This window comes from Manis javanica, chromosome 13, assembly GCF_040802235.1.
Source record: "Manis javanica isolate MJ-LG chromosome 13, MJ_LKY, whole genome shotgun sequence".
NCBI lineage: Eukaryota > Metazoa > Chordata > Mammalia > Pholidota > Manidae > Manis > Manis javanica.
In genome coordinates, this window is record NC_133168.1 from 47625121 (window position 1) to 47644948 (window position 19828).

Genomic DNA, 19828 nt, shown 5'->3' on the forward strand with positions numbered 1-19828 from the left:
ATCAGATAATGAATATGGCCCCTATGAGCCCAAAATAGAAGTTATTAGGAGGGGATTAAGCTCTGAAGAATAGGGGTTGTTGGGAATAAGAAAACTCACAAAAGACACTAAAATTTAATGCAAGAATTTAATGCACACTGGTGTCTTTAAAGAGTATGACTGACATGGCAGAAAATTAGCTTTACAATACTGAGAACAAATGAAAAATGAGAAACTATCGAAGAACACAGGTAAAAATGATAAAAAGAAGGTGGATCAGAAGAGAGTTGTAAGAATACAAAGTGAAGAAAATCCTAAGAAGAAAAAAATGAAGCATATGTGATTCTCAAGCCTCTATTACAAGAAAGCTCCTCTGAGATAATTAAAATATAAATGTTACTTTTCAGATAAAAGCGTCTACATGTTCTGGACATATTATAAACAAAGACATCCCCTGGATAGGTCCTGGCAATATTTTTGAACTGGTTATTCTTCTATAGCTATCCAAAATTCATCCTTGCCCATTCTCTGCCTGGCTCCAAGCTTCAGGAAGCTGACCTCTACAAACAGTTTTGCTTAGGGTCCCTCACCTACCAGCTGCCTTCTAGTTGGGTTTGGCCAAAAGGAGACACTAGCAGAAATGCTGAGGGATGGAGCAGGAGGAGAGATAATTCAGGGTATTCCTCTGGCTCCTTTACTTTTTGAACACCACATTAGTGGGAGCACAGGTCCCTCCAAGATGACAGTTCCCCCAGGGTGGACCCTCCTCCACAGTTCCAGCTTTCAGTGGCCCTTGTAACAGTTTCCTCGGCAGTGTCTTCATCTCTAGAGGTAGTGATGATTTCCAAGTGTTGCTAGTCTTCTCTGAATGTCTCACCAGCCTAAATTAAGAGTATATTCCCTTAATCCTGCCCTCACCACTGTAAGTAGTCCTATTCATTTGGTAACATCTAGGGTGAATTTTTTATTTTCCAACTGGAGGACATTGCTTAATACAATAGGTAAAGAAAAATATCCGTAAATATGTAGAGAATAATTTGACCTACACAGGAATAAGTCAGAGCAGTCTTACACTTGTCCACTGTGCAACAGATACCAGAAGCTAATGGAATACAATATATAATGTGAGAAGAAAATTTTTGACTCAAGAATTCCATTCTGCCATTTCTGTGCAAAATCAACCAAGTGCTATTTTCAAAAGTGCAAAGGTGCAGGAAATGTAGTATCTACAAACTTTTCCAGAAAAAAAAGTCAAGAGTTATTATTTAATCAGGTAAAGATTATTTAAAATTGAATTCTCAGAAAATGTAGAAGTTGTGATTTAAAATAATTGACAGTCAAGTATTGAAATTGTTTGTATAGAATTCTTTTTATGACTATATACAGACGAAGAAAAGATATTCTTTAAATTGAAACTACAACAATGAATAATTTAATAGTAACAATCTTAGTCTATAATCCCATATTAAATTAACAAAGACCAGATGGTAATCCAAAGGCTCAGACTAACAGAAAGAATTCTTAATTCCTTGTTTCATTCTTGATTTGGTAATTGGAACAACTGAGAATCGTGTATGTAGTACATAAAATCTTAATGTTAAATCTAGTAGAATTATTAAAAGTAGGATAGCTACCTTCCAAATCATTATAGAACATAATTATTCTAATTTAAATCTAGTCATACCTCTAAATAAGTGAATCTAATGGCTATATTTTATCCTTGAAAGACAATACTTTCCATATAGCAGATCCTTCTAAATATATATAGATGGCTACCATTTGATAAAGTTCTATGATAATCTCTCTTTGCATGGGCAAAGAGGCAGTGGATACAACATATACCAACATATTAGTTGCTCATTGTACACTTTGAATACAAATATCAATTGTGGTAATTATTTCTGCTATTATTCATGGTTCTAGGCCAATCTAATGGTAAGAACACTTACTTTGTGAAGGAAAGAAAAAAATAATGTAGTTAATTTTATTAACCACTTACTGCTATGATTATTTAACTGGCTAGACAAGTTAGAAATAACTGGGTTAGCCAGCAGATGAATATAGAATACTTTGAATTTTTAATTTTAAGTGCTTCTGAGTTGAATTGTGCTGAATATAAATGGCCCTATTAAATGAAATACATAAGTATAAAATGGAGTGTCAGGAGAGAAGCTAAATGACATCTTTAAATGTCATCTTCAAATGTCATTTACCATCTGGATAAAGATCAGTTTAACTGACCCTGAAATGTAAAAATGGAATTAGAATAGAGACATCAAAGAAGTGATTGTATTTCCATTAAAATGCAATGAAGTCTAAACTCTTCAAGATACAACTGAATTTTCAATTTGGAAAATATTTCCTAATACACAGTGAAATTTCATGTTAGATTTATTCAAATGTAATGTGATTATTGGAAAACAAAGGAACCAAGTAATCCTAATGTAAAAAGCAAAAGATTAGCCCCTCCGACAGCAACCACATCTTCCTACCTTGGCACCTCTTCTCTCACCCAAGCAATAGTCTGTGTGTGGGAATTAAATAGAAATATAGTTCTTCAATTCAAAGAGTGTAGAATTTAGCTGTGAAGTCAATAACAGCTGCAAAACAATCTAAAGTGCCAGCCCTCTTCTCTCTAATAAAATGTTTCTCTTTGGGAATATTTATACAGCAGCAAAGGTCAGAGAGAGACCTTTATCCAGACAATGCAGCAGTGTCAGCCCTGCTGACAAATGCAGGGGCATACAGTGCAGCCACGTCGTCTGCATGTCCCCCAACATCTTTGTAAATGTGAGCTACTGGAGGGTGAAGCAGTAAGGACTAAGGACATGCCTCATAGAAGAAGGAAGAAACAGGTAGAAGTTACCCCTTTACAGCGGGGAGAGATGGAGACTGGAGCTTCAGAGAGTCACAGACATTTATGGGAAAAGAGAAAGCAAGTGTTTCAAAGTCCTGTAAAAAAGAATTGGAATCCTAGATAGATCTAAAATTTCAATCTCATGGATTTAAAAATTCTTTCTAGGAAGCGAATTTCAATCTGCTAATCTAGAACTATGTGATAGTAATAATACTAACAACTTCTGGTGTGTACATTGTACCATACAGCTCATAAAGCACTTTCCCATTATTTCCTGTTATCCTTATGAAGACTAGATAGGGAAAACACTTATTTTCCTTTAAGAGATAATTAAGTTGACAGTCAGCTATTAAGTGACTTACCTCAACAACACAGGTATTAAGTATATAAAAAGAGGAGACATGATTAAAAGACTTGAAAACATTTTTCTAGCCCTATGTTCCTAATTTTTTGTCTCTCTAAAGTTTCCCTTTCTGTGAGATAAAATACTTTTTCTGTAGACATCTTACAAGTCTTCTCCCAGTGCTTGCTCAGAGCACTTCCTAAACGTGTGCTAGATGTGCAGAACTTGGGAGATTTGAGGAGTACTGAGGTCCCAAAAGAGGGCAGGTGATTTGTGGGTGAGAAAGAAGACGGAAGTGGCTGTGAAGGGGGCAGCCTGAGTCCCTGCAGTGGAGCTGTGCAGCATTGTTAAGTGGAGACCATAGGCGTGGAGGCAGACTGGTGTGGACCCAGCCTGCTGACTAATGGTATTTACCCTGCTGAGCCTTGAGTGTTCATCTCTGAAATGAAACTATTAACAACATAATTATACATACAGTATTTGGCACAGTGACTGGCTTATAATTAGCACTCAACCCTGGTGGCTACTGAGCAACTGCAGCCCTAGAGTAACTCTCCATCTCTCCAACCAAATTAACTGCTGAATTGTCTGTTTCAAACATTGAAGATTTAAAGCAAATAGCTGGATAGTCTTTGAGACTGACAGAATCTGCAGTCTTCTCTCATTCTTTAAACCTGCATTTCACATTTTCTCACAAAGGGCATCGAGGTCAAACTGAAGAGCTGACGTCCAGGGTGTCAGCACTGCCCTCGAGTTTTTGAGCTCCTGTCCTCATTCCTCTTTCCAAGAAGCCTATGAACCCTCATTTCAGGGAAGACTTGTTGCTTTGGGGGAATAACTTGGATTTGAGAGAAGTAAGGTAGAGGACAAGAAATTTCTAAAAGGAGGAAAAGTCTTACAAGACCTGTAATTCTGGTGGTGGGCTGAGGCCGGATTACTCAGACGCTTCCTTCTCCTCTTGCCTGTACTTCACTAGGCACTATGGAAAGAATCTTAGTTCCGAGTTTCTTGTTCTCTCTGCATAGGGCCTGAAACACTTCTAATTCTCACTCATTCTCTCATTCAGAATGATTTACTGTTACCAGCTTTTGTGTCCACAACTTCTGGTTGTTGTAGATACAATGAAGAATAGCACAGACTCGTTCCTTACTCTCAAAGAGTTCATGGTCTAGTGGGGGAAACAGATGTGTACAAATTAATTATAGGCAATAATTATTATTATATTACAGAAGAATAAGGTCTCAGTGACTCTATACCAGGCACTGGACTGGTTGTTGAGGAAGCCACAGTCATCAAAGATGGTCTGAGCCTTGTCCTCAGAGTTCACCACACTGAGGTAATGAATACCAAAGTATTCAGTATAGTAATGCTTATGTGTAACTATTGTCAATGTACAACCTCTACAGGGCTTTTTTCTATCAGAAAATAATTAACCTAAAGTCAGGGACTACTCTCATGGTGACAGTAACCGTTATCTCCTACACACACTATATATACGCTCAATCAATGCTTGCTAAGAAATGTTTGCTAAAGTCAGATCAAAGTTTTGGTTTCTAACGTCAAGGGAAAGGCAGAGTCAGAGGGCAAAAGCTATTTTCTGCTGCTGCTAAAGCTAAAGTCCTTCTCAGGCAGCCAAGGGTAGCCATGGTAGAGCAGAGTGGTACAGACTAGTGTTGTTAATTACCTCCCCAAAGCCTAAAGGAATCCCAGGGACTAGTTAAGTCACAGCTACACTCTTCGGGGTCCCTTAAGGAAGGGACTAAGTTGTTTAATTGGGGTCGGCCCTAGATGAGGATTTTGTCTGTCACACATGCGCCAAGGGCAAGTGACCTCAAAGAGATTCTTATCATGCTCTTGGAAACATAAAGACTTTCACCTTTGAAACATATCAGAGAAGTCACATTATTTCAAACACAGTAAAATACAAATATTTGTATGTTTGATGACCAGCATTCATTAACTTATGGGCCACATCCTCTATGGTGAGAGCCTGGCAGCCTTCCAGGGACAGATTTCATTCCAGAGAAGTGTATGGTTAACGAACTCATCTCAGAGACTTTTGCCGCAACTTAGGTACTATCATTCAATATTGTGGCTTATTTCTTATTGGAAAAGATGGTGAATTCTTTGGTTATCACAAGGTCTTCGTGGTCTCCTGGGGTGAGAGAGCTAAGTCTACCTCCAAAGTGTCTCAGATTATTCGGAAGTTCTCCCCTGTCCTGAGCCCTGTATATCAGGTCTCAGTTCTGATTTCTACACTAAACCAGACCCTGAATGCTGAGTAGTAGCACCATCCAGAGGGAGCATTGTAGGTCCTACTGTGTGGTTATACACCCTTCTGTAGAGCCCTCAGTAAGGGCAAACTCAGAGTCTAAGGCAGTGCGCTGACATCTGTATCTCTGAACCCTCTGTGGTACCTACATGACCATACTAGAGTAGACAATAAATTACTGTTCAATAAATATTTGTTATTTAAATAAATGAAAAGATAATTAGAGTAATAAAATAACGGTAGTGAAAGGGAATGGCATACCTGTCAGGGGGAACAGAGATGGATAACTGACAAAGCAGAAAATGACATTTTTATAGGGAACCTTTGAGAGCATTCGGTTTGATTTCTCCATTTAAGAATAAAGAAGCCAAGGCCTGTACATATCAAGTTATTTGCTCAATGTCACAGGGAATGAAAGGTCAGGTCTCAAAGTTGTTTTTTAGACTCCATGATATATGCACTTTCTGATGAGCCATGCCAAATTCACAGCTAATGACAAAATTTTAATTCCCAATTTACTGATTATAGAGATGAAAACTGGTAATTGTTATGAAGGCTCATCCACCCACTGGTTGCCCTATAAAGTCTGTTAATAACTGTCAACATCTTGCTATACTGTAATTGATTTTCTTTACGGTTTCTTTGAAGACCTCATGTGAAATTCAGTGTTGCCTCCATATCTGGTCATTACTAGGGAAGAATTTCTTTCAATATTTTTCTCTCTGCTTCAATTGCTACTAAACCCAGAGCTATTTCCTAACAATGTACATGTCTTGGATTAAGTTTCCTTCATCTTCCCAGAACTCTTACTGATCAAATTTTTAAATGCTTATTTCAATGGTTATGATTTATCACAAATCATTTCAAATCCCTTTTAAGGTAGGTTGGATAAAGAAGTCATAGAAGCAAACAACTCTTCAGTAAATATGAAGGTAACATACTTCCATGGTGTTATTTAAACACAGGCAAACTGTGGGTAGATCACTCAAGTTCAATTTAGAGCCCCGAGACTGCTATGAAATTGGCAGAGTCCAAGGTTGGAGACTTAGCTCCCACCAATACGGTTTATCAGCAAATGCAAAAAACACTTCAACATACATTTATCGAGCAATTCCTGTGAAGTCATGACAATGCAAAAAAATCAAAACCAATAGATATCTGAATGGGAACTGTGTATGTACTCAACAGGAATGCTTAATCAGGTTAAGAGGCATACTTTTACAGTGCCTTACATTTCAAGAATATAAAGTTCAAAATTCCAGCCAAGAGAGGAACTGGGATATGACCACCTATATAGGGTATGTAATGCTGACATATATTTTTGTGTGAGAAAAACAAAAATTTGAAGTTTATAATGAAAATTCAGTATGTTTCACAAAATCATCCACCAACAGGCATTTTCTGATTTGTGTACTACTTTGCTTTTGCTGGGCACTTGGCACCTGGGTAAAAGAAAAGAGCCACTTACCCAAGACTGAGTCTTGGGAGTTACCTCTGAGTACATATAACTGCATATGTAATTTCATGAAAAAAAAATCCAAAGAAGTTAATAAATAAGTACATCTTTAAAAATGCATTTGCCATACATGGTAACCATGGTAAGCTTTCCCAGGCTTATCTGGTACACTATTCTTTGTTTTTAATTTAGTCGCCATTATTCCTACCTATGTTATTCAACAAACCACTGCCTCTGAGAAGATGTGACTAAAGTAATAGTGTTTAACTGATGCATTTCAAAAAATTTATGGCAATTTCATTTAAAAAGAAAACAAAGACTACTGTTGCATTTTTCAAATTATAAGTGAACTAACAGAACCAGTGGAAAATATTTGAATGCCAAAGAAATTGCCCCATTAAACCTATCTTTTGGGTTTCTTTGCTGATGTATCACTCAGCATTTGTTTTTTGGGCTTTTTTTTTTTCTTCATTTTATAACTTAGATAAACATGTCCTTTCAAAACCAAGTATAGTTATCAGTTTCTTATTTCATATAAGAAAATAAATAGGTGGTTGCAAGTACGCAGGACAAGCTTTTGTTCCTTACAGTGTTCTGCCTACAAAGGGTCTGAGTAAACAGTTTCCTTATATATTCTAAAAAAAAAATAAAAAACAAACAAAAAAGATAAACACACACAGAGACACTACTCCTGAAATTTATAGTACTAATTATTTTTGTCTTCTAAAATTAAAGTTCATGATAAGAGATAGGATATATTAACCAAGAGCACATAAAATAAAAGTCCCAAGATAGATGATGCTATTGCAGTAGGCCAGTTAAGAGCCCTCTAGAGCAAAAACCAGGAACAATTAAGGAAATTACTTTGACTTGGATGAGGGTGAGGGTGAGGGATGAGACAACACAAAGAGTATAGATGCTGAAATGAAAAAAGGTCTAAAAACAGTTCTCACTATCATCATCTCAGTTACTCTTTCTTCCCTTTCCATCTTCAGAAGTCCTCTGTTGGTTATTTCTTCCTTAAAATGTCTGTCATCAATGCTTCTCAAAGCAGCAGACATAAAGGTGAAATGAAAAGACCTTCCTTCCCAAAAAGCACAAGGCTTCAAAGTTTTGAAAATAAGGTTCTTCTTACAGCAGTAGAACTTAAAAAAAGGCAGACTCTCAATTAACTGTAGCAGAGCTTCCCGCTCACAGAGTCTCCTCCATATTGCATAGAACTCCTCGATGCCACATTTTATGCTATTTGTGCATGAACTCATCCTGGTATTCAAAGAGCTATTCGTAGTTTCCATGAAATAACTTACAAAACCTGTGGTCTCTCTGATTGTTATGATGCTGAAAGATAGACCATCATTTTTCCCAGGTTACATAAAGGTAATGGCATTTTTCTGCAGCAAGAAAGCATACTGACAGTAGCAATCAATGTTTTATAATTTGCATGAGAACGCCATTAAGATTCTAAGGCAGCATCCTAAGAGGTCCCTTTTGTTTGCAGTTGGCAGAATATCAGCTGTTTCAATATAAGCAATGAGTTCAATATAAGCAATAATTGCTCAACTAATTATCTCCATCCTGCCTCTACTCAACTCTTCTTAAGCCCAGGTGCCTACTTCTTGTTACACTCATGGGGAGAAGAGAAGCAGATGTATGTGAGCAGATGCACAGGACCTTGTGCAGCCACTAGTCCTGAGAGCAATCGGTCAACACCCTTGAAGTCAGTTAAACTCTTAGTAAATGGTTGCCAAACTCCAGCAGATGGCATATTGCTCCCAGCTGTGCTGTTCAACATCTATATGACTCCATATAAGAAACTAAAAACTGGGGAATTGGGGGACTGCATCTCTCTAGTATATTCTATTTAACATTTTATGATTTTACTCCAAAACTACTCTTTTCTTCATAATGGAAAGTTTGGCCTGGTTCTATTTTCTCCACTGGTAGAATGCCACAGAAGGAAAAGAGTCATGTGGTTAACACTCACCAAGGGCTTCTATATATTTTCATTTACAGCCAAGGAAGCAGATGATTAACTGAAGCTGTAAGGAGTCATACAAGGAGAAGGCAGGCTTCAAACTCACAGCTTCAAACTCAAAACCCCACAAAGTGAGCCAGGTGTCACTGCAGCTCAGTTATAATATTGATCTTCTTGGAGGGTAACAAAAAGTATTATTACAAAAATCTTAATGAGACATTTCTTATTCCTAAACATATTTTAAACTACCTTTTCTGTTTCTGACACATTCCTGAACATTATAAAGGTCTAAGCTCAAGTGAATGATTACAAAACTTTGGTCAAAATATCTTTACTTTTTCTCTTATTACATTTAGAATCCCTCAGATCTTTATCTTCCACACTCTCCCCCTTCCTCTGTTTCTCTTTTCCCCAGCACTACCCATCTTCTCAAATTGTGAATGCTATTTTAGAGCCCATCTTTCTAATAAAAGGTTACTTTAAAAGCTGATGTCCTGCATATGTACTCCTGAATTCCTTACACTTTTATTGCTGTAGTCTTTAGTTAGGGATTAGAGTTTGGCTTTTATAACTCCAAGGAGAATGTGAATTTCCTCTTTGGTATGAACATATACCCATACTCCTGTCTGCAAAAGCATTTTCCCAAATCAGAGTTAGAGCCCTGAAGGAGGAAACAGAATCAAGGAAATTCATCTTTACAATGATTCTCCTGAGGACATTTTCAGGTTCTAGACCTTCTTCCTGGAAGATAGATTACTTTGGCTTTTAAGATGGGGGAGGTGTCATCTCCCTGGCTAATGGAAAGTTAGTCTACAGGTATTTTCCCCTTTCTGAAACACAGGATAAAAATCAGAAAGCTGGTATACCATTCTTCAATCCAACTTTCCAGTTGTTAAAACATACCAGGTGTGTCTTGCCTGAGGGTTTCAGCACCAGGCAAGTTCACTATGGACTCAGTGGGACCGAGAAATGACAATGGAAAGTTCTTGGGGTTAAAAGGTTTATACCCTGTTTTATTCTCTTGGCAGTAGGTCAAGCACTAGAAACATGTCTGCATCCAGCAGTCTGCAGGTCTGTGATCCACCTCTGTCTCTGCCTCTGCCCAGAGCACTAGGCAGAGTTCTCTGGGCCAATTACATCATCAGGTAGTTTAGAGTCAGACGAGGATCCTGGGTATAGAAACCACCGTTTTCCCCACAACATGATACCAAATCACAAGGTATTCTCTTTTATCCCTGGTAGTCAAGTGAAGTTTGTCTTGACTTGATGTTTTTAATTGTATAAACAATTAATATGGGATAAGGCAAGTGAGGGATGAATATGGAATGTAGCCTAATGTGACTGACAATGAACTTTCTCTTTGCTTGTCCATTAAAAAATATTTAATAGTTACATATATGCCCCGGTGTGCTTCCTCCCCCCCATTCGTATGTTGAAGTTCTAATCCCAAATACCTCAGAATGTGACCTTATTTGCAGATAAGTCTTTACAGAGTCAATCAAGCTATAAGGAGGTCATTAGGGTTGGCCCTAATCTGACTGTTGTAGGGGAAATTTGGACCAACTGTTATTAGGAAAATGCCCTGTAAATGTGAAAACAGCCATCTACAAGCTAAGGAGAGAGGCCTAGAGCACCCCTCAGAAAGAGTAAACCCTGCCAACACCTTGATTTTGGACTTCTGAACTTTAGAGTATCTCCAGAACTGTGAGAAAATAAATTTCTGTAGTTTAAGCCACCCGGGTTGTGGTACTTCCCTATAGCAGCAGTATCTAATATAGCTACCTATACTTATTTTTTTCCTAGAAATTAAATTTTCAGTTTTTGACACACTTCACTGTACATTATTGTTAAAGAAACATATACATCTATATCAGTTTTATATTTGATCTCTTAACTTTAGAAAAAAATCTATGCTGCTCTTTAATAGTCATGTCCTGATTTCATGATAAAAGTCAGGAGAGCCACAGATGTTGAGAATCATTGAAAGCAACATTTTACAAATGAATAAACTGAGACAAGTAGAAATGAAAGGCTTTTTAAGTCACCCAGTTAGTTACTGGTAAGGATAGTGCAATGGCTCTGTCTCCGTGTTTTTCTACTATGTACACAGCCACTCTAAGGTATTAGCCAAGAATTACATACATATCATTAAAATGATTTTGCCCCAATTTGTCATGTTAAAAATGCTTGAAGTCCTAATCAGACTTTTGTTATCAGACATATTCTTAATCAGTCTATTGCATTTTCACTGTAACATGGTAGATATATTTTTGTATCTTTTGAGATAAGCACAGCAAGGGAAGGTGCAATATCTCAGTTCATAGAAAGACTAGGATTTTCATTTAAACACTGCATATTTAGGCAGAGGAAAATGTTCAAGGACCACATGTGCATTTGCTGATTCTCAGTAATAGTTGTCACAAGTTGCACTGTACATTCTCAGGCAGTTTTCAAAGAAGAATTTGATCTTAATTCAAATTGTAAATCACAAAGCTGACTGCTTCTTGCTAGGTCTTTTCCCTTTCTTTTCTCTTCCAATCATTTTCTTTGATACTGATTTTGTTTTCTGAGAAGATTCAAGGGAAATGTAGTACGAACCTTTAATCAGCTGATGTGGAAGAGATCTCTGACTCTTCTACCCAAAAGGGTAGAACTAAGATGAATTGGTTAAAATTACAATTAAATAGATTTCAATTCAAAGCAAAGAAAACCTTTAAACAGAGAGAGCTATGCTGTGGTGAAAATGGCTGTTGCAGAAGATCTTGAGTTAGTGGTGATGTTCTAAAGATTAGACCACTTGGGGGCGTTGTTATAAGTACTATTCAAGCAATGATTAGGTTAGATTATAAGGCCTTTATGGTCTTTTTCATTTTGAAAGTCTGTGGTTCTATGAACTCAGCAGAAATTTTACAGGACTAGCTCTTCCTCAGCTAATCCAAAGCTTATTCCTTCACACTCTTGCCCCTTTTGTGTTTTGGGTGTAGCTGTGTAATTTATTTAACTCATATACACTTAGATGACACAGGATGAAACATCAGTCACAGCTAATATATGTCAAATTAGAGGCAGGGCTGAGGTGAAGAGTTTTCCTGTTAGTTATTTATCAGTTTGAAATCATGTATCTGTTACTATATTGTGTGAGAATAACAAACTGTTCTATAATCATTTAAAAAAGGAATTATTTTAACAGACATATTAATCCCTGGGATTTTTTTCTAAGGAGCTAAATATACATAGCACACCATGAGATAATCGAATACTAACCTCCTTCATTTTTTCCAGTTCATTCTGTAAAGCCTGCTTTGCAATCTCAACTTCTATAAGCTGTTGCCTCAATTTTTCATTTTCATCTTCTGTGGTTGTTCGCTTTTCTTCCACATTCTCCAATTCATGGTGTAATCTCACAGATACATCTTTTGCAACCTAAAATATTTGTAACAATAAAGTACAATTAAAGACAGTACAATAAGAGGGCTAAATTCATATTTACACTAAAAGAGTTCAGAGCCAATACATTTAAGTGTCTACCATAAGCCAGGCATTGTTCCAGATGCTTTACATTAAGCCATTCACACATAATCATTTAAACCTCATTATAATTCTGTGAGATAGGTACTATTATTATTCCTATTTTATAGATGAAGAAAGTGAGTCTCAGAGATGTGAAGTATATGTTCAACATCACACAGATGACAAGTGACTAGCTAGTCTGGCTCTCAACTTTGTTCTTTTAACCTCTACGCTATACCATGGTAATGAATGTTCATTTGTGTTTTATCATGTGTAGAGAAATTTCACTCATCTCCTCTGTACAAAAAAACTAGATGCTTCCGTTATTACTCATTTTAAAATCTAGGCAACAAAGTTTTCACAACTGGGTTGCAGGGCTTGAATTGTGATCTTATAATTCCAGGTTCTTAGTTTTAGGAAACACTTTAGTCCTTGAGATTAAGGTTTTTTAATTTATCTTTATTACAGTGTACATTTTGGCCTCCCATTTGAGATTGTATCAGAAATTTTAGGGTGTGGAAGAAAAGTAGAGCACTACAGTACAGTGGCTCAGGACACAGGCTATGGTTTTCTGTACTGGGCAGAAAGCCAGCCTGGTTACCTATTAGATGATTTCTAGGACTGGGGGACTGGGCACTTAACCTGTTAAAGGTTCCCCTTTCAAACCTCTAAAATGATAATAGCCCCTATGTTTTTTTTTTAAGTTAATATATGTACTATGCTTGCCCCAGGGCCTGGTGCACAGTGAGTACTCAACAATTGTTAAGAGAAGGAAAAAATACATAACACAATGACATTCAGAAAATATTTTCTCACAGCTTTCTTTAAAAACAAATACAGGATAATTACTTGGTTCTTATTTCTTGATGAAGTTAGTATCATTAAAATTATACTTGTTCGGTTGCCTCAAGCCATGAAGATAACATCTGGATTGCACTGTCAATGAATCTACCTACAGTCAAAGTAAATCGATCACACCCACTAAAAAACACATTTCAAGGTTGAAATATCTCCCGTGGGGGAAATTTTGATGAAGCAGCTTTATATTAAGAATGAGGTTCTTTTACTTCACTCCTCCTTTGCTTCCTAAAACGGGCCACAAGTTGGACAGTTTTCCTTTCAGGGGGTTATTAATGTGGCTGCGCACAGAAAGGAAGGAGCCCCGCAAGAAACGGGGTAGGGGGGGGGACTTGCAGAGAGAAATCTTAACTCAATGTCTCGCCAGTGTTGCTCCTATTCTGGCTTCAACTCATCTCCGCGCAGCTCGAGTGCCTGATTGCACCTGGCTCGCACTGGGAGTCTGGAGGCCACATCAAGGCCGGGCGCTCTACCATGCCCATGTTTCCGCCGGAAAGGAGGTGCCCTCCTCACGATCTCTGAAGAACCACTGCTACCCCCAAGAGAGTCCACAGAGACTCTCCTAGACCTTCCACAAACGCGCGCGCGTCTTCAGACGCATCCGTCTGTTCTTCCCGTGCCCGATATTTTGTGGTCAACGCTGTGAAACTGTTTCCCTAAAGCTCTTCGTTTGTCAACACTGAAGGTCTTTCATTACAAAGCACCCTTGACCAGTTTCCCCCGAGCCACCCCCGCCTCGTCCCCGCCAGCCCCAGCGCCGCAGACCTTGAGGTCCTGCTCCAGGCTGCGCAACAGCTCCCCGTCAATTTCTCCTGTCTGCGCGTAGCGGAGCCTTTTGCGCTCGGCTTTGCGGAGGCGGTACTGCAGGATCCGGCAGTTTTTGTTGGCTCTCTCCAACTCATGGCGCATTTCTTGCAGTTGACAGGCATCTTCCTCGAAGAAAGTGTCCCTCATCTCGTCCATCTCCGTCCTCAGCTCATCAATCTCGTTCTGGGGCGGTGAGAGGCCGCGGGTCAAAAGTAGCCTCGCCCCCGCCCCCGACATACACCGTGTACACCCCATTTCAACTCCAAATTCTCAGCCCTGTTGCCCCCTCTCCATGAGGCAAGAGTGACACGGGGATGGGGGAAGGAGATGAAACTAGAAAAACGGGCCCTTTGGGCCTTCTAGTTCTCCCACTCCAGCTCTCTCCATGAAAAAGTGGGACAAACCATGATAATTAGAGAAACAGGCCGCAATCTGAATTTAAATTAAAACGTAACGGTATTAATCCAGAGCTGTTTTAAGTCCGGAAAAGAGCTAGGAACCCCCTCCTCTCATTTCCTGTTCCCCTCCCTCCACCCTTAAAGCTCCCGGACAGATTAGCAGCCTCTCACCCCCGCGGACACGCCCTAATCCCCCGAGGCCCACGCCTCCCCTCCCCCACCCAGCCTTCCCAGCCTCCTCACCTTGAGAGTCTCGTTTTCCTCTCGCAGCTTCTCCATCTCCTCCTGCATTTCCTCCTGCTCCTGGAGCTGCTGCGGGTGCGGCTGCGACGAGGGGGGTGCCGCCGCCTGCATGCCCCCGCCGCTCGCGCTGCCCTCTGCGCTCTGCTGGGGGCCCTCCGCTGCCGCCGCCATTGAGGAGGCGGAAGGGACTGCAAGGGGTTCGCAGATGGCAAGGGCGCCAGTGACCGGGGAACCGCGGCTGCTGGGGCCACCACCGTTCTTGGTGTGCATCTGAGCCGCGGCCGCCGCCGCTGCCGCGCGCTCTTTCTTGAGGTGGAACTGGATGAGCTCAGATTGCAGACATCCTTCCTTCCAGTAGCTCCCTCCGCCGCCGCTGCCGCCCCCCACGGCGCCGCTTCCGGAGCTCTTGCTCCCGGGGCCTGGGGTTTTGCCCACCGAGGAGGCGGAGGAGGGAAAGGCCCCCTCCCCGCCGCTGCCGCCCCTCTGCTGAGAGCGCGCGCCTTTCCCTCGCCAGCTCCTGGGCGGCGGCAGCAGCGGAGGGGCGCCCCCTTCCCTCTCCCCGAAGCTGCCGCCGGCTCCTCCTCCTTCCCCAGCTCCTCCTCCTCCCTCCCCGAGCGGAGGGGGTTCCCCGAGTTTAGACACGGGCTGTAGCTCCCGGGGCGGCTCCTCGGACTGGACGGGCCTCCTGCCACCCACCGGGGCCAGGGTCGCCACGGAGGCCGTTTCAGCACCAGCCGCGAGCTGGACAGCTCCAGGCGCGGCCCCTTTGGGCGCCTGGGGCCCCGCCTTCTCGGCCCCGCCTCCACCTCCCCGGGGGCCGGCCGCGGACGCCGCGCGGCTCCCGGCCCTGCTGCTCTGAGGCGGCGGCTGCGGCTGCTGCTGTCGAACAGAATTGACCTTACTGCCGGTGCCCACTGGGGATCGCGCGGCCGCGGCTGCCTGCCGGACCGAACTGTCCCTCAGCCTAGCCGGTGACTGGGCACGCGGCTGCTTTCTGCTGCTGCCCTCCGGGTGCAGGCGAGCTTCCGCGGTAGCGGGGGCTGCAGCCGCTGCGGCTGCGGCAGGGGCAGCGCCCCCCGTCGGTGGCTGACTCATGGCGGTCTAGGAAGAACTACCCGGTGCGATGTAGAACGGTCCACCGCCAAATCATTCTCTGCCCTTCACAGCGCCAGCAATCGTCCTTTCTAATCTGGGACAGAAACAAACGAAAGGAAGCACACAGCATGTCTGCACTGTGACAGAGCATAGGGTGACTTTCCTATGTACGGGAAGCCCTAGAAAATGAAATTTGGGAGTCCCTTAGTAGAAGCCTTGACTTCAAGAGGATGCAGAATTGTCAAGTCTTATTTGGTCCAGGGTGGCGCTATCTTCATCTCATTCCACTTCAGTAAAATAACGAGGATCTTAGGATGTTAGTTTTACCTAACATTCTCTCACAGCAGCAGGTTTTGGCAAAGATGAGAAATGGAGTCAGAAAGCAATCGAAGGGAAGGGAGTTTTTTTGTTTTGTTTTCTCTTTTTCTTTCTTTGTTAACGAGGATACGATCAAGAAGAAGCTTCAGAAGGAAAAGGGGAGGTCCACATACCAGAGCTGTCAATACCCTGCCTTTTCAACGCTGGTTTTCCTCACTATCAAATCTGCATTTTAAAGCCTAGTTTAATAGAGGAAATTTAATTTAATTAATATTCCCAAGCATCAATTACATGAAAAAGGTTATGATATAGGTTCCTAGAGAAAATATCCTATATAAGAAATGGCACTTTTCTCGAACAGCTAACAATGTTCTTGGTTAGAGAAATGCACCCAAATTCCTTTATAATGAACTAAAAGAATATAAATAATGAAAGACTTGAAATTGATTTCAGTTTCAAGAATTAAGAATCACCTATACGACTCAGTGATAAGTAACATTAAAGGAATTTTCTTTTTCTCCTTTTTTTTTTTCCAGCTTCAGGAGATAATCTAAAAAATACTTTTGGAAAAGTTTATTCACTGCTCTGCACGATTTATTAAATTACAGGTAATGACTTTTTCTACACTTACCCAAATTTCATAGTTCTTTTGAATTCAGTTTTAAGTGTAATTGCTAGATAAAAAAATATTTTCATTTTTAAGAATATTCTTACATGGTATATCAGAAGAAATTGTACTTTTAAAGTTATCCATCCCTTCTATGGAGTCAAATTCAGAGACAATGACCCTGCACCCAGAACCCTGGTGCACCCTCACTCTGGTGGGAGGATCAATTTCTACTGTGTATTTTTTCCCAAGATAAATCCATTAGTGGCTTTTAAAATTTGAAAAATAGCAACCTATTTCCTCCTGAGTTTTTCTCCCTAGTGATCCAGCTAGCTAATCAGCTAGTTAATTACATGCCTTTTCCTTAGAACTATAGTTTCTCTCTAAATCACTGAAAAAGGACATGACTAGGCAGAAAGTTTGCTTTTTAAAAAACATTCTTCCTATTAGGAGAAAAGATGCTTATCAGTTACTTTATTAGTATTATTACTGTTACTGTCTATTTTAAGTATTGTAACAGTCAATGTGCAGGCATTCCTCATTTCATAAAGAAGTATTACTGGAAGTCTCCTCCACCTCCCTTTCTCTTTCTGGAATCTCCTTTCAACTCGGTTTAGAAAATAATAGTGGACAAAGAAAACAAGGGGGAAAAGAGCCCATCAACTTATTTTCTACATGTTCTCTGGGAGCGGCATGCTCCTAGTATGTCTGGCCTAGTCATTACATGGGTCACACTAACATGGACCATCCAAATAAGTTATATTGCCAATGCAGCCCTATTTTTGTTTTGAATTAAGCAGAATCATTCTGGAGCTGAAAGCTACACTTACACTCGGCCCCAAGTCCCAGCAGAAAGCTCGGGTTTTGGGAACTGGACACCCACAAGCAAATGTACCTGGTTGCAGTCATGTGGGTCTCACAGAGTGACAATATGCTGTTTCTCTTTAAGGATTCCCCGGTGGAAATAACAACGAAGCAACCCTGGAATGGCCCAAACCAACATTTTTAACCTCAAGTTTCATCTGCCCACTAAACCCAACCCACCTCTCATCCCCATCCCTTTAGAAACCCAGAACTGCTCACATCTCAGCTGAGGCGAAGTTTGAAGTTGATGCAAATCAACAACTCTTTCCTTCTGCTCTTCCGGCGACCTCAGTGTTTATTATCGTCTTTCAAAGACGAGGAAAGTTTGACTGCGTGGTATATACTGTCTGGTTGAGCACGACCTGGGGCCCGCTCGCCTCAGTTCCACCTCCACTCGATTTCTCCAAACAAAGGCGTTAACGTGCAGACTCTGCGAGCTCCGGAGCAGGTTACTGCTCGGCGGCTAGTTTGGGGCTGCGGCTGGGAACAGGAGACCACGAGAGGTACCAAGCAGTGCCAGACGCTCCCCAGGAAGTGCACTGATATGCATGAGCTGACCTCACCGGACTGGGCAGAGCAGGGGCGGGACTGCAAGGGAGGACAGGGTAGAAGTAACGAGAGGCTACTTTCAAGAGGAAAATGAAGGCGAAGACTGGGCGGGGGGTGGGGGAAAGATAGGGGTGGCAAGAAAATAAAAAGGTCAGAGCCACACCCGTGATGGAAGACGGTACCGCGCTCAAAGTCCTTGCTTCACTCCCAGATCCTGTACTTGGCCGAAGATTTCAAAACCGCTCGGAATCGGATTCATTGGTTTTTTGCATGGCTGTGTCCTGGGCCGAACAATCTCCGTCGGTTATTTACTTGAGCTCTTTTCTTAGGGAGGCGGATTCGAATAGCCTTCCGGGCGTGACTGACGTCTCCTACTGCATGCAGCTGCGAGGCGCTGGCGGGCGACTGCTGGGAGTTCTTTGTTCGCTTGCTTTAATTCTCAGTCGAGCTCTGCACGCGGTGCACCCTCCCCACCCCCAGCTCGGGCGGAGTCTTCAGACATCGTTTTCACAAGCAGATAATGGTTGCCAGACCCACCGTCCCACAGACAAAGGGTACTTGTGATGCTACGACTAATTTAGTGCAAACCGAATAAAATTTGTTTTACAGAGATCGTTTACAGACGGGTTTGCCTTCGGTACATTTCCTTTTCTCCTTTTTTAAGTTTTAGCTTTTACTGTGATCACAACTGCTAGAATCTATAATCTTCATAGCACTGCATGTGGGTAACAGAAATGAGCAAAAGTGTATTTATAAGATAGGAGCTTAAAGGGAATTCAGGAGGAAAAGAGGGAATTCAGAATTTATGCCTTTATGATGTACACTAATCCATACTGGTCCATAGTAATAATATTTTTTAAATCCCACTAGAAAATTCTCTTCTCCTTTCTGGTTATTTTTTTTTTTTGCAGGGCAGTATGAAGGTCTCCCTCCTCCCTTTAAGAATTCCTTGGTGAACATGAATAGAATAAAAACAAACACTGCTTTAGAAAGGGTATGTTTTATTTTGAATTCTTCTACCTTAACATTACGGCATGGTGGGTAAAAGAAGGTATCTTGAAATAATATTTTTTATGCTAGCATGAATTTTCGTCTAAGATTTATTTTTCAAGAGTAATTTTTTGCATTAAAATCGAAATAAAAACAATTTAGTAGTAGTTTGCAAACAAGCAAAATGATTACAGCAAAGTAAAAGGATGTTCAAGCCCTGATGATTAGTACCTCCAGCCATATATAAAACAAATACAGTATCAGGGCAAAAAAAAAGACCAACAAAAAACATTTATGCATTCACATGCTCCACAACACATAGTAAGTGCCTAGTTTATGCCTGGTACTGTCCAAGGTGCTGGGTATGCAAAGATAAATCTAGAAATAGGTCTTGTCTGGAGAGGCTCCAGCATATTCATGAGAACTGGGATAATTTCCATATAATCCTTTGAATCTTTTTGGAAGGTGGAAATGTGGTATCTGTGACATCAATAATGAATTATCTCAGACCTTGACCAGCACACCAAAAATAAACGGGAAAAAAAAACAAAGTAAAATATAACACAGTTTATTGGGAATTTATATTAGGCAACTGCTCATTGTGTATACAAACTTGAGTTGTGATTTTCTTAAGAAATGCCAAGACCCACAGGTCACATTCAAACAAAATGGATAAAAATATTTTCTCAGATTAATCTTTACAAAGA

At 40.8% G+C, this 19828-nt stretch overlaps 1 protein-coding gene across 2 annotated transcripts in view; it reads right to left on the reverse strand.

Annotated features, from left to right (window-relative positions):
- Nucleotides 1–18664, reverse strand: part of MTCL3 (MTCL family member 3) — a 40450-nt gene extending 21786 nt beyond the window's left edge. Inside the window, exons 1-4 of one of the 2 annotated variants that reach the window (XM_036993949.2) lie at nt 17802–18664; nt 14699–15887; nt 14016–14240; nt 12147–12305 (exon numbers count right to left, since the gene is read on the reverse strand). In XM_036993949.2, the coding sequence (XP_036849844.2) occupies nt 12147–12305; nt 14016–14240; nt 14699–15793 (1479 nt within the window). In that variant the 5' untranslated portion in view covers nt 15794–15887; nt 17802–18664. The remainder of the gene's footprint in view (nt 1–12146; nt 12306–14015; nt 14241–14698; nt 15888–17801) is intronic. The other variant, XM_036993943.2, reaches the window with a different exon arrangement.
- Between the last annotated feature and the right edge of the window lie 1164 nt (nt 18665–19828).